Here is a 14,269-nt window from a genome sequence, read left to right on the forward strand (position 1 = left end):
CTGGGTGCTCCGGTTTCCTCCCACAGTCCAAAGATGTGCAGGTCAGGGTGAATTACTGTTAACAGTAACCATACTGTTAGGTGCATTAGTTAGAGAGAAATGGGTCTGGGTGGGTTACTCTCTGGAAGGTCAAAAAAACCCTGCATTTCCCATGTCAACCCAACTAAGCTGCGCATCCCTGGAGACTATGGACAATAATGTTAATTTTTTTTTATCCTCCGTGGTTCAGGAGAATTCGGCATGTCCTGTGCTATACTATTGAAGTAATCCATGTTGGTATTTCATCAGGTGGGTGCTTCCTTGTTGCTGGTTCATGAAAAGGGGTCAGAAGTTCCACCGAGACATTTCTTGCAAAAAAAGTTTCATTCATTCAGAACAGTGTCTCCTCCTGGCCGCCAGAGGGAGCCGCTCGGTTTGGGCTCACGGCCCTGGCCCGAGGCACCTCTTGACCTCTCCGGCTTCCTCCTTGTCAGAAGGAGAAACAAGAGATGACTCGGACCCAGGGCTGTAAGTCGAGGCAGAGCGACTCCCTCTGGCGGGCAGGAGGAGAAATCGGCACCCACCGCCTGAATGAATGAAACCAGTTTTGTTTTAAGACAAATGTTCCACTGGGTCCCACATTGTCTTTTCATCACCCTGTGGTGAGACAGCACCACCATCTGAAATACCAGCATGAATTACTTCAATACTGTAGTATAGGACATATGTAACTGTTAGGAACACAAAGATTAAAACACTTAACACTATTACTCAAGCAGAATTTAAATGAACTGGTCCTGTTGTTTCCTGGTTTCTGCCTCACTCCCTTTTTAAATAAAGGAGATACATTAGGTATTTTCCCAGTGTCAAGGAATCTCTGAATTTTAATTCATGCAGAAAATAAAATAACTGGAAGAGCAATAGTGATAGAGAGAGATGGCATTGTGAGGGGACAAGGCAGATGTGTCTGTGAGGATGGAGATGTGACACCGGGTAGTTCAATGTCTCCCTTGTTCTAGAGTCTGGGATGTCACTAGGTGGCTGAACAACTGTCTGAATGGTGGACCGATGGAGCCTGAAAAGCAGAATACAGGAAGCTGTGAAATCGATTGCAACGCAGGGCTTCAAAGGACATATCTTAATGCCCCATGCCAGCGAGATCAGGAATGGATCAGGAATCCAGTGGGTGGATCAATTTGAACTTTCACCCATCTTTTGATGAAGTCTCACCTCGAGATTACTGAGCAAAACCAAAGCACATGGGATTGCCAGTGAACTTCTGGGAAATAAAACGTAAATAGGCCATTCCCAGACAAAGACTGTCCTGTCTACCTGCGATTGCACTTTGAAGGAACCAGCACTCCAAGGTCTCTTTGTGTGATAGTAGGTTGAGTCCTCTGAGCTGTTGTCTGCCAAGGCAGAAGATGAGGTGTTGTTCCTCCAATTAGTGGCTTGGTTCATAGTGGCAAAGGAGGATGCCAAGAATTGTCATGACAGAAAGGGAGTGGGAAGGGGAATTAAAATAGGCGGTGGCTGGGAGGTCTGGTTGGTTCCTGCAGCCAAGACGAGCTGCATGACAAACCATTCCTTAAATTCATGTTTGATTTCCCCGATGTCAAAAAAACTATATAGGGAGCACGTGATGCAGTAAACTAGGCGGGAGGAGAGGCAGCCTACAGCCCAGAGGACTCAACATTGAGGTTTCCAATTTCCTTCCCTGCCCCTTACTCCCTAACACTAACCATAAACCTAACACTAAACCTAACACTAACACTAAACTTAAACCTAACCCAAACGATAAACTTTAGCCTAACCCTAAACCTAATCTTAAACTTAAACCTAGCCCGAGTGCTAGCCCAAGCACCTAACCCTAACCAATCCTTAACCCAAGTCTAGACCTAGCCCTAACCATATCCCTAAACCTAACTCTAACCCCAGCCCTCACGCTAACCCTTGCCCTTGCCCAAATCCTAACACTAACCCTCACCCAACACGTAGCCCTACGCATAGCCCTAACCCTAACCCTAACAAAGGCCATAACCCTAACCATAACACTAACCATAGACTGAGCCCTAGCGCTGAACCTAGACCTAACTCTAGCTCTAGCGCAATTCCTAACACAAATCCTATTCCTATTCCTACCACTGGCCCGAATCTTTAAGCTAACCCTTACATTAACCAAACCTTAAATCTAACACTAGCTACAGACCGAGCAATAGCCCTGACCCAAACCCTAAATGTAATCCTACCCCTAAACATAACCCTAACCCAATAACCCTATCGCAGATAACACTAACCCAAACCCTAACCCTAATCCTAACCCTCACCTTATCCCTATCCCTAACCCTAACCTAAACTTAACCCTAAACCTAAGCCTGACCCTAACACAAAATCTATTGCAGGTAATGCTAACCCTAACCCTAACACTGTCACAGTAACCATAACCCTAAACACAACCTTAACCCTAACCTGAACCCAAACCCAAACCCTAATCCAAAACCCTAATCCTAACCTTAACACTATCGCAGGTAACCCTCACCCTAACCCTAACTGGTCCTCACACCCCAACAATAAACTCTCACTCTAACCCTAACACTAACCGTAACCCTCACCCTAACCCTAAACCCTTTCCCTCACCCTCACCTTCGCCCTAACTCTAACCCTGAGCCTAACACTTACACGAACTCTAACCCTAACCATTACCGTAAACCTAAACCTAACCGACACCCTAACCCCAAACATAACCCTAAACCTAACCCTACACCTAAACCTAACCCACACCCTAATCCGAACACTCACCCTCTCCCTCACCCTAAGACTAATCCTAACCCTCACTCTCACCGTAACCCTAAACACTGGCCCGCACTCTCACTCTAACCCTAACCCTAAACCTAACCCTTACTCTCACCCTAACCCTAAACACTGGCCCTCACTCTCACTCTAACCCTAAACCTAACCCTAACTCTCACCCTAACCCTAAACACTCGCCCTCACTCTCACTCTAACCCTAGCCCTAAACCTAACCCTAACCCTCACCCGAACGCTAAAACATCACTCTCACCCTATGCCTAACCCTTACCCCATCCCTAAACCTAAGCCGAATCCTAACCCTAACTTGAACGTCAATAACCCTAACCTTAACCTTCACCCTAACCCCAAACCGAATCCTTTAACCATAACATTAAACCTATCCCTAACCCTAACCATATCTCTAACCACAACTCTAACCTTAACCATAACCCTAATGCAACCCTAACCCTAGCCCAAGCCCTAACCCTGACCCTACCCCTATCAGAGGTAACTCTATCCCTAACCCTATCGCAGGTAACCCAAATCCTAAAACTGACCCTAACCCTAAACATAACCCGTACTCTCACCCTAACTCTAAACCTTCACCTCACCATCACCCTAACCCTACCTCTAACTGTAACCCTCACCCTAAGCCCGTACCCTCATCTTCACACTCACCTTCACCCTAACCATAACACTAAGCCAATCCTCAACAACCCTAGCCCTCACCGTCAGCCTCACCGAAACAACATACTAACTCTAATCCCAACCCTCACTCTAAACCACATCCTAACTCGCACCTAAATCTTCACCCTAACCCTATACCTAAGTGTAACCCTCACCCTTACTCTCACACCAATTATAAACCCTCACTCTCACCCTAACACTACCATAAACCAAACGCTTAGCCTAACCCTAACCTCCAAACCCTATCGCTGTGGAGACTAATCCTAACCCTATGTCAGGAGACCCAAACCCTAACTCTAACCCTGACCCTAACCTTAATCCTAACCCTCACCATAACCCCAGCCATAACCCTAGCCCTATAACCCTAAGCCTAACCCTAACTCTAACCCTGTCCCTCACCCTGACACTTACCCAACTTTAGCCCCAACCCTAAACCGACCCTGAACCCTAACCCCTCACTCTAACCCTGACCCTATTTCTAACCCTGAGCGTAAGCTTGTCCCTCACCCTGACACTGACCCTAACCCAACTCTAGCCCCAACCCTACCCAACCCAGAACCTTAACCCCTCACTGTAACCCTGACCCTAATCCTAACATTGACACTGACCATAACCCTAAACATAACCCTTACCCTAACCCAAACCCTCCCCCTAACCTCAACTCTATTGCGGACCTAACCCTATCCTTGACCTTAACCCTAACTCTAGCCCCAACCCTAACCCGACACCGAACCCTAACCTTAACCCATCCCTTACCCTAAGCCCAATCCAAACCTTAACCCTAACTCTAAACCTAACCCCTAACCACGTCCCAAACATAACCCCAACCGTTACCCTGACCTTATTCCTAGCCTTAACCCTGACCCTAACCGTGAGCCAAGTCTAACCATATCCGTGACCCAAACCCTAACCTTGACCCAAAACCTAACCCTTACCCTAACCGTGACCCTTACCTTAACTGTGACCCAACTCTAACCCTAAGCTTGACCCTAATACTGAGCCAGACCCTAACCCTATCACACCTAAGAGGGCATTGGATAGTTATTCAGATAGAAACGTTAAGTGTAGAGAATATGAGGAAAAGGCAGGAAGATTGCAAGGAAGCTCACGTGAAGAGCTGATTCAGGTAAAGGGACCTCCCTCTGAACTGTAATCATTCTGTAACGTTGCAATGTCTTAAACATTTTCATCTTTCATGGGAAGTGTGTGCCCATTATGATTGGCCAAGAACTGAGATACGTGCTAGTATTCCTCAGAGGGCAACTCAGTCACTGCATTGCTGGGAGTCACATGCAAGTCAGAACAGAGGTAAAATATACAGCTTTTTCTACAGTATTTCTCATTGTTTAAAAACCAAGGCCTGAGGAAGTAAATGCTGCATTTTGGGCAAAAAAAGACGACGAGCAACTAAACCTCAGTTGCGTTTATACAGCTACCTTGAAAGTAGTATAGAGAGAGAGAGAGATACGAGAGCAGTTGGCACGTGTGTGCACACATTCAGTGGGATACACCCAGTAACTGGCTGCCCAGCGATCACCAGCCTGGTGCTACCTCGTTGTTTCCTGGTCAGCTGAACACATCCCCTGGCTGGAATCTCTCTGCAGGTGAGGGCCCCAAGCCTGGAGACAGTCTCTCCCACTGTTCTTTCTAACTTGACGACTGCGAAACTGAAACATGAAAGTGTAAAGGGGCTGCAACTTTAGCAAAAGAACTGAACAAACTTAGAAGGGCACAGAGGATCTTGGGATGACCAAAACAGAAACCCACTTGTGAACTGGAGCTATTAAACTGCAGTTCCCCAGTCTTCCCTCCTACCCTAAAACCAACAGCACTTGCTGGAATTTAAGCTGAATTAATCAAGCGGCAACAAAACTAGTCTCAGCGATGACGACCATGAAACAATCATCCATTATTTCAGGATAGTGTCCTTAGACCCGACCATCTTCAGCTACTCCCTCCATCGTAAGATGTTCTCCGATTGTCACACAAGGTTTGGCTTCATTCACCGTTCCTAAAGCAGTGCACGTTCAAATGTGACAAGATCAAGGACAATATCCAGGCTTGGGCTGACAAGCGGCAAGTAACATTCACGCCACGCAAATGCTGTTCACCGATATGAGAGAATCTAACCATCGCCTCCCCTTGACGTTCAATGGTGTTACTGTCACTGAATCCCCCCTCCCCACCCACACTGTCAACATCCTGGGGGTTCCCATTGAGAGAGAATCAAACCATCGCCCCCTTGACATTCAATGGTGTTACCGTCACTGAATTCCCCCCCCCCCCGCTATCAGTATCCGAGGGCAGAAAATTGAACTGTCCTTCATGCCAATACTGCAGCTTCAAGAACAGGTCAGAGGCTGGAAATCTTGCAATGAGTAACTCTCCTCCTGACTCTCACCTTAAGCCTGTCAAACATGGACAAGGCACAAGTGTGAAGGAATATTTGCCACGTGCCTGGATGGGTGTGGCTCTGACGACACTCAAGAAACTCGACACCATGCAGAGATAAAGCAGCTCCCAGCCCCTCGCTTGATCAACACGCTAACCCCCACCCTCAACACACTCCCTCCACCAGCCACTCCCTCCACAGTATGTACGGTCTACAAGACACACTACAGCGACTTGCCAAGCCTCCTCAGGCTGACAGCACCTTACAAACCCAAAACCTCTAACCCTCATCCCACACCCAGTCTGTCTGTCTGTCTCTCTCTCAGCACCAATCCAGTCTACGTCATGTTCTGGGACCCCCACGCTTGGTGATTCCCTGGACGTGACAGAAAGTTAATCAGAGACATAATGGGTTATTTACAAAAACTGCTGTTTATTCACGGACCAAGGAGAGCTCTCAGGAATCCGGCACTCATCCGGTCGCCAATTTTCCCGGGAATGTCGGGATGATCCCTAGGCACCGGCTCCCCTTCCAAGGCAGGAAAGCAGGACGTGGCTCAGGGAACCAGGCCACACTCAGTCCAAATCCTCGAGCTCTCCATCGATAACCCCTTGCTGGTTCTGGACCTGCTGCTGTTTCCTGTAGAGGTCGGCCACCTGTGGACGGAGAGGCACCAGCTGGTCAACAAATCAAGGGCAAGGGTTCCCTTCCTCGGTCCCTCATCCACCACACCCATTCCTCTACCATGGGATCCTAGGCATGTCCACAAGAACTCTCCCCAGGATCTCATCCCTGACTGCCTGTTCCCAGTACCGGATGGTTGGGTGTCTGTGTCTCTCTGTCTGTCTCTGTCTATCTTACTCTCCCTCTCAGACTACTCCATTCTCGGTCTGTATCTCTCTCTTTGTCTCTCTTTCTCAGTTGCTCTCTCTCTCACTGTCTGTACCTCTCTCTGTCTCAGCCTCTCCACGTGTCTCTCTCTCTCTGTTCCTGTTGGCTGGATCCTCCTGTATCTGTTGGATGGTTTCTCTGTGCTGTTCTTTCTGTCCCTCCCTCGCTCCCGCTGTTCCCAGTATATCAGCTGGTTGTCTATCTATGTCAGTCTCTCTCTCTCTTAGTCTCAGGGTCTGTGTGTTTTTCTCTCTCTCTCTCTCTCTGCGTCTCTCTGTCTGTCTCCCTCTCTCTCTGTCTTTATCCGTCCCTCCATCCTCCTCCCTCCCTCCCCCTGTTCCCAGTACATCAGCTGCTTATCCACCTACACTTGTCTCTCTCCCTCTCAGCGTCTGTGTCAGTCTCGCTCTCCCTCCCTCCCCCTGTTCCCAGTACATCAGCTGCTTATCCACCTACACTTGTCTCTCTCCCTCTCAGCGTCTGTGTCAGTCTCGCCCTCCCTCCCTCCCTCCCTCGCTCCCCCTGTTCCTGGTACCTGTTGGCTGGTTGTAGCATTCTCAGGTTTCTTGTCATCTCGGATACGGAGAAACCGAGGGAACCGCAGCGAGATTCCCCTCTGTTCGTCCACCTGAGGGTCAGGATCAGCAGTGAGACCAGTAAGCTCAGTAATGGGGGTGGAGGGGGCATAGGGATGGGGGAAGGAGAGGGGGGGGGGGGGGGGGAACGGAGAACTGAGGAGAGAAAGGAGGTTGGAGAAGGACACAGGGAGAGGGAGAGGGAGAGAGAGAGGGGGGGGGGGGGGAGGGCGGAAGGATCTGGAAGAAGCGGGGAACAGACAGAGAAAGGGAGGGGGAGAGGGAGGACATTGAGGGAGGTGGGCATAGATAGAGGGGGAGCACACCATCTAACTCGATTCACTGCCTCGTCACTCCAGACATTTGCCCCTGTCCTCTCATTAACCCTCCACCCCCCCAACCTCCTCAATATCTCTTTCCTCTCACCCCCCCCAGCCTTGCCCTCACTCTCGACCCCACCCCACGCCCAGCCCTGCTCTCTCTTCCCCTATCCCACTCTCTCTCTCTCCACCCCGATCCCCCTCCCTCAATGTCACGCACCAGTCCCAACGCTGCTTTGTAAACCGGGGAGATGGAGAGGTCAGCGCACTTGACCTCCCAGACCTGAGCTGCATCAAACCAGTGGTCAGGCTCAGCCGAGTGATCCCAGCGATAGTAGGGGCGAGGGGCATCGATGACGTGTTCCTGTGTTTGGGGAGGGATGTGGAGGGGGAGAGAGAGCGAGAGAGTTTAGATTAGATTCACTACAGTATGGAAACAGTCCTCTCGGCCCAACAAGTCCAGACCAACCCTCCGAACAGACCCATGTCCCTATCCTATTATTTACCCCTGACTAATGCACCAAACACAATGCACATTTCAGCCTGGCCAGTTCACCTGACCTGACACATGTTTGGACTGTGGGAAGAATGTGGAGCACCCCGAGGAAACCCATCCATTAGGCTGACATTGTGGGCCCTTGTGATACGAATGGGGTGGGGCAAAAATCTCGTGACTTTAACCCAGGCGTAGAGTGCATTTTATCACTTTGTTCATTCATGGGACAAGGGTCTCGTCGTTTATTGCCCATCCCTAATTGCCCCAGAGGGCTGCTCAGAGTCAACCACACTGCTGAGAGCCTGGAGTCACATGCAGGCCCAGACCAGGTAAGGACCAGGCTCAATTCCTTCCCTAAAGGACGTCAGTGAACCAGATGAGTTTTTCCGACGATAATTTCATGGTCATCAGTAGATTGTAAACTTCAGATTTTTAAAAAAAAGTATTGATTCCAAGTTGAACCATCAGCCAAGGTGGGACTCGAACCCGGGTCCCCAGACCATTAGCTAAATTTCTGGATTAATAATCTAGTGACAATACCACCAGGCAGTCCTTATTCCATAACCGGGCAGGCTAAATTACCCATAGTGCCCAGGGATGTACAGGTTAGGGTGGGGATCGGCCGTGCTAAATTACCCATAGTGCCCAGGGATGTGCGGGTTAGGGTGGGGATCGGCCGTGCTAAATTACCCATACTGCCCAGGGATGTGCGGGTTAGGGTGGGGATTGGCCGTGCTAAATTACCCATAGTGCCCAGGGATGTGCAGCTTAGAGTGGGATTGGCCATGCTAAATTACCCATAGTGCCCAGGGATGTGTGGGTTAGGGTGGGGATTGGCCGTGCTAAATTACCCATAGTGCCCAGGGATGTGCAGGTTAGGGTGGGGATTGACCATGCTAAATTACCCATAGTGCCCAGGGATGTGCAGCTTAGGGTGGGATTGGCCGTGCTAAATTACCCATAGTGCCCAAGGATGTGCAGGTTAGGGTGGGGATTGGCCGTGCTAAATTACCCATAGTGCCCAGGGATGTGCAGGTTAGGGTGGGGATTTGCCGTGCTAAATTACCCATAGTGCCCAGGGATGTGCGGGTTAGGGTGGGATTGACCGTGCTAAATTACCCATAGTGCCCAGGGATGTGCAGGTTAGGGTGGGGATTGGCCGTGCTAAATTACCCATAGTGCCCAGGGATGTGCGGGTTAGGGTGGGATTGACCGTGCTAAATTACCCATAGTGCCCAGGGATGTGCAGGTTAGGGTGGGGATTTGCCGTGCTAAATTACCCATAGTGCCCAGGGATGTGCAGGTTAGGGTGGGGATTGGCCGTGCTAAATTACCCATAGTGCCCAGGGATGTGCAGGTTAGGGTGGGCATTGGCCGTGCTAAATTACCCATAGTGCCCAGGGATGTGCGGGTTAGGGTGGGGATTGGTCGTGCTAAATTACCCATGGTGCCCAGGGACGTGTAGGTTAAGGTGGATTGGCCGTGCTAAATTACCCATAGTGCCCAGGGATGTGCAGTTTATGGTGGGATTGGCCATGCTAAATTACCCATAGTGCCCAGGGATGTGCAGGTAGGGTACAGGGATAGGGTATAGAGGTGGGTCTAGATGGGATGCTCTTTTGGAGGGTCAGTTAAGTAGCCTGCTACCACACTGCGTTTCTGTGGTGTGCTAGACTAGGGGATTAATCAATAGTTACAGATACAGATGCTAAAATTTCGGGTTACACAGAATAAACCTGTACAAGTCCAGGGACCCCATAATTATGCACAAACGAGAGGCAGGTCAGACTGATTCGCAAAATACAGAGGATCGTGGAGAATAACTAAAATCATCGGGAAGAGATTCAGAGTACAGGAGAATGGTAACTAGGGCTGAGAGATCAGGTAGCTGGATATTCAACAGATAGTTAAAAAGGAAGAGAGTAAGTAAAGAAACCACTAGCTCTTTGGAGGGGGTGTGGAGACAGACAGAAAGCGAGAGAGAGAGAGATAGACAGACAGAGAGTTGGACAGAGAGAGAGACACAGAGAGAGAGAGAGCAAGAGAGACAGAGAGACGGAGAGAGAGGGAGAGATATGGTGAAAAGGTCACAGACCAATATTTTGCTTCCACAGTCATGAGGATACAAAAACCATTCCATGAAACCTGGAGGTGGGTGGGAAGAGGAGATGACGGGAACTCAATCCCCAGTGGAGTGATACTGAGTGAAACGATGGAGCCATACTTGGACACATACTCAGAGTCCAATTACACTTCCTCTTCGGGCACATCAGAGCTTGTACTGAGGATCTGTGGATGGGCTGAATGGCCTCCTGCTCGTGTAACAGGCTGGGGGGGGCTGAATGGCCTGCTCCTTACCCTCTCGGCTTCAGTCCTCACCTTGAAGAATTTCGCGTGTTGCTCCAGCTCCTCGTCTTTGAACCCAGTCCCAATCTGCAGAGAGAGAGAGAGAGAGAGGAAATGAGTGAGAAAGAGAGATGGATGGGGGGGGGGGGGGGGTGTGGGAGGGAGGAAGGGAGAGGGAGATGGAGAGGGAGAGAGAGAGAGATAGAGGGAGGAGAAGGAAGTGAGGGAGGGAAGGAGAGAGAAAGGGAGGGAAGGAGAGAGAAAGGGAGGGAAGGATGGAGGAAGGAGAGAGGGAGGGAGATAGAGAGAGACAGAGGGAGGGAGAGTGAGGGAGAGGAAGGGAGTGAGGCAGGGAAGGAGAGAGAAAGGAAGGAACGAGGGAGACAAAGGGAGGTAGGAGAGAGGGACGGAGAGATAGAGACGGGAGGGAGAAAGAGACATGGAAAGAGGGGGAGAGAAAGAAAGAGAGAGAGAGAGAGCGAGAGACACAACGAGAGGGAAAGAGTGACAGAGAGAGACAGAGAAGGGGTAGAGAGAGAGAGAGAATCAGAGATAGAGCAAGAGAAATGGAGAGTACAGCGTGGACATGTGTCAGGGACAGGGAGCGATAAAGGGATGGGCTTGGAATCAAAACAGCCTCTTACAGCGCAGAGATCAGAGCCATAAGGCAGGAGCCAGTAATCCCTGACAGAACATGGCCATCTGACTGAGCCCACATCCCTCCGAACCTCAGGCTATCAGTCTCACCTTACAAATGGTCTGAAACTCCTCAGTGTCCTCTTCGTGACAGGCCAGGAGGAAGCCCCCATACATCCCAGTCCGTTTGCCCCTGCCATGATACGCTCCAATAACCACCAGGTCCAGTGTATCACCAACACCATCGAGGTAGTCTTTCTTCAACTGGGAGGGAGAGCGAGAGAGACACACAGTTTGTTTAACAGTGAGAGAGAGAGAGAGTAAGAGAAATAGGGAGAGGGAGAGAGACACACACAGTTTGTTTAACAGTGAGAGAGAGAGAGAGCAAGAGAAATAGGGAGAGGGAGAGAGAGACACACAGTTTGTTTAACAGTGAGAGAGAGAGAGCAAGAGAAACACACAGTTTGTTAAACAGTGAGAGAGAGCAAGCAAGAGAAATAGGGAGAGGGAGAGAGACACACACACAGTTTGTTTAACAGTGAGAGAGAGAGAGCGAGCGAGCAAGAGAAATAGGGAGAGGGAGAGACACACAGTTTGTTTAACAGTGAGAGAGAGCGAGCGAGCAAGAGAAATAGGGAGAGAGAGAGAGAGACACACAGTTTGTTTAACTGTGAGAGAGAGAGCGAGCGAGCAAGAGAAATAGGGAGAGGGAGAGACACACAGTTTGTTTAACAGTGAGAGAGAGAGAGCAAGAGAAAGAGAGAGAGGGAGAGGGAGAGAGTGAGCAAGAGAAATAGGGAGAGAGAGAGAGAGAGAGAGAGCGACACAGTTTGTTTAACAGTGAGAGAGAGAGAGAGAGCGAGCAAGAGAAATAGGGAAAGAGAGAGAGAGCGACACAGTTTGTTTAACAGTGAGAGAGAGAGAGAGAGCGAGCAAGAGAAATAGGGAGAGGGAGAGACACACAGTTTGTTTAACAGTGAGAGAGAGCAAGAGAAAGAGAGAGAGGGAGAGGGAGAGAGAGAGAGAGTGAGCAAGAGAAATAGGGAGAGAGAGAGAGAGAGAGAGAGAGAGCGACACAGTTTGTTTAACAGTGAGAGAGAGAGAGCAAGCAAGAGAAATAGGGAGAGGGAGAGAGACACACACACAGTTTGTTTAACTGTGTGTGCGAGAGAGAGAGAGAGAATGACACACACACACACACACAAAAAAAGTGAGAGAGAAAGTGGCTGAGTTAACTCCAGGCCTGGGTTCACCTACCTTCAGCCAATTGTGGGATCTCTTTGCAATCTCGTATGTCGCATCCACTTCCAGAGTTTTCACCATCAGTCCCTCGCAGGAATCTGGGAGCAGACAGAGAGAGAGAGAGAGAGAATGATCGATGGTTCCCTGTTTTAATGTGTCCTGGGACAGTGCGTGCTGTGGGACAGATGTAAAGATGGTGGAGGACAGCGGTGTGGGCAGGTGAGGCAGGGAGATGAAGGATAAGAGAGTAATTAAGTGAGAGCCAGATTGAGTGATTGAGGGAGGTGGCGGTTACAGGGTTAGGGGGACAGACAGAGGTAAAGAAACAGGTGTAGTTGACCACCCACTGCTGTTAATGAACAGCAGGGAGACAGGCTCGAAGGGGCTGGAATGGCCTCCTCCTGTCCTCGTGACACACTGACCCTTGATTGACTGCTCCAGAAACTCCGCAATCTCCTCTGTGTTCGAGCTGTCCATAGACTGGGCGAACATGAACTCCCCTTCCACCTCTGAGAAAGATTCACGCAGTAACTGGCGACGTTTAATGAGGGGCTGCTTCACCAGGGACTGCAGGGAGGGAGAGAGAGAAAGTGAGAGTGACAAAGTGCCAGAGGGAGAGAGAGAAAGTGAGAGTGACAGAGTGCGCGAGAGGGAGAGTGTGCGAGAAAGTTAGAGAGAGAGCGCGAGCGATAAGATTGCAAGCGAGAGAGAGAGAGTGTGAGAGAGAGAGACTGACAGTGCACCAGAGGGAAATGGAGAGGGGGAGAGAGAGAAAGAGTGTGAGTGAGTGAGTGAGTGAGAGAGAGAGAGACTGACAGTGTGACACAGGGAGAGGGAAGTAGAGAGATTGATAACGGGCCAGAGGGAATGGGAGGGAAGGAGAGAGGGAGGGAGGGAGAGAGAGAGAGAGAGAGAGAGAGAGAGAGAGAGAGGGGGGGGGTGGGGGGGTGGGCAGTGTGACACAGAGTAAAGAGAGGAAGCCACAGAGTAAGAGAAAGAGAAAAACAGAGTGAGACTGAGTGTGACAGAGGGAAGGGGAGAAACAGCAGGGGAAGGGGGGGCTTGAGAGAGACAGAGAGATAGAGAAGTGTGAGAGAGAGTCAGAGACAGAGAGTGAGAGAGAGGGAGTGTCAGTGCAACAGAGGGAGAGAGAAATAGATACAAGTGGTGAAAGAGTTACAGACTGTGCTGATACACTGGGAGACTCAGAATGGGTTGGACAGATTAGTTGGGGGTTGAAATGGGTTAAATCATCCTTAGCTATGCTCAGAGTCACAGAGATGTACAGCATGGAAACAGACCCTTCAGTCCAACCTGTCCGTGCTGACCAGATACCCTCAATTAGTCTCACCTGATTTGCCAACACTTGGCACTAAACCCTTCCTCTTCAAGTTTCCATCCAGATGCCTTTTAAATGTTGTCATTTTACCAGCCTTCACCACTTCCGCTGGCAGCTCATTCCATACACACACCACCCTTAGGTCCCTTTTAAATCTTTCCCCTCTCACCTTAAAGCCAGGCCTCTCTAGTTCTGGACTCCCCCACCCCAGGGCAGGAAGACTTTGTCTATTTACCCTCTCTGTGCTCCCTCGTGATTTTATAAATCTCTACAAGGTCAACCCTCAGCCTCCAACACTCCAGGGAAAACAGCCCCCGGCCTCTCTCTCTAGCTCACACCCTCCAACTTGCTTGCAAATCTTTTCTGAACCCTTTCAAGTTTCACAACATCCTTCCGACAGGAGGGAGAATTGCACACATTATTCCAAAAGTGACCCCTAACCAATGTCCTGTACAGCCGCAACATGACCTCCCAGCTCCTGTACTCAGTACGCTGACTGATAAAGGAAAACGTGCAAGAAAGATGTTCTCACCTCACCATTCAGGTACAGCAGATCGAAGGCATAAACACAGACCT

The 14,269-nt window shown here is 49.9% G+C and overlaps 1 protein-coding gene across 1 annotated transcript in view; it reads right to left on the reverse strand.

Moving 5' to 3' along the window:
* Nucleotides 1-6,260: 6,260 nt before the first annotated feature.
* Nucleotides 6,261-14,269, reverse strand: part of lig1 (ligase I, DNA, ATP-dependent) — a 92,892-nt gene continuing 84,883 nt past the window's right edge. The window contains exons 16-23 of the mRNA XM_087984590.1: nt 14,226-14,269; nt 12,777-12,921; nt 12,370-12,452; nt 11,224-11,376; nt 10,510-10,563; nt 7,855-7,998; nt 7,275-7,367; nt 6,261-6,504 (exon numbers count right to left, since the gene is read on the reverse strand). The exon at nt 14,226-14,269 is cut by the window's right edge and continues 28 nt beyond it. Of these exons, the coding sequence (XP_087840716.1) occupies nt 6,424-6,504; nt 7,275-7,367; nt 7,855-7,998; nt 10,510-10,563; nt 11,224-11,376; nt 12,370-12,452; nt 12,777-12,921; nt 14,226-14,269 (797 nt within the window). The 3' untranslated portion in view covers nt 6,261-6,423. The remainder of the gene's footprint in view (nt 6,505-7,274; nt 7,368-7,854; nt 7,999-10,509; nt 10,564-11,223; nt 11,377-12,369; nt 12,453-12,776; nt 12,922-14,225) is intronic.

Source organism: Chiloscyllium plagiosum, unplaced genomic scaffold (assembly GCF_037043375.1).
Source record: "Chiloscyllium plagiosum isolate Xiang-an unplaced genomic scaffold, Cpla_swu_hap1 HiC_scaffold_49, whole genome shotgun sequence".
Taxonomy (NCBI): Eukaryota; Metazoa; Chordata; class Chondrichthyes; order Orectolobiformes; family Hemiscylliidae; genus Chiloscyllium; species Chiloscyllium plagiosum.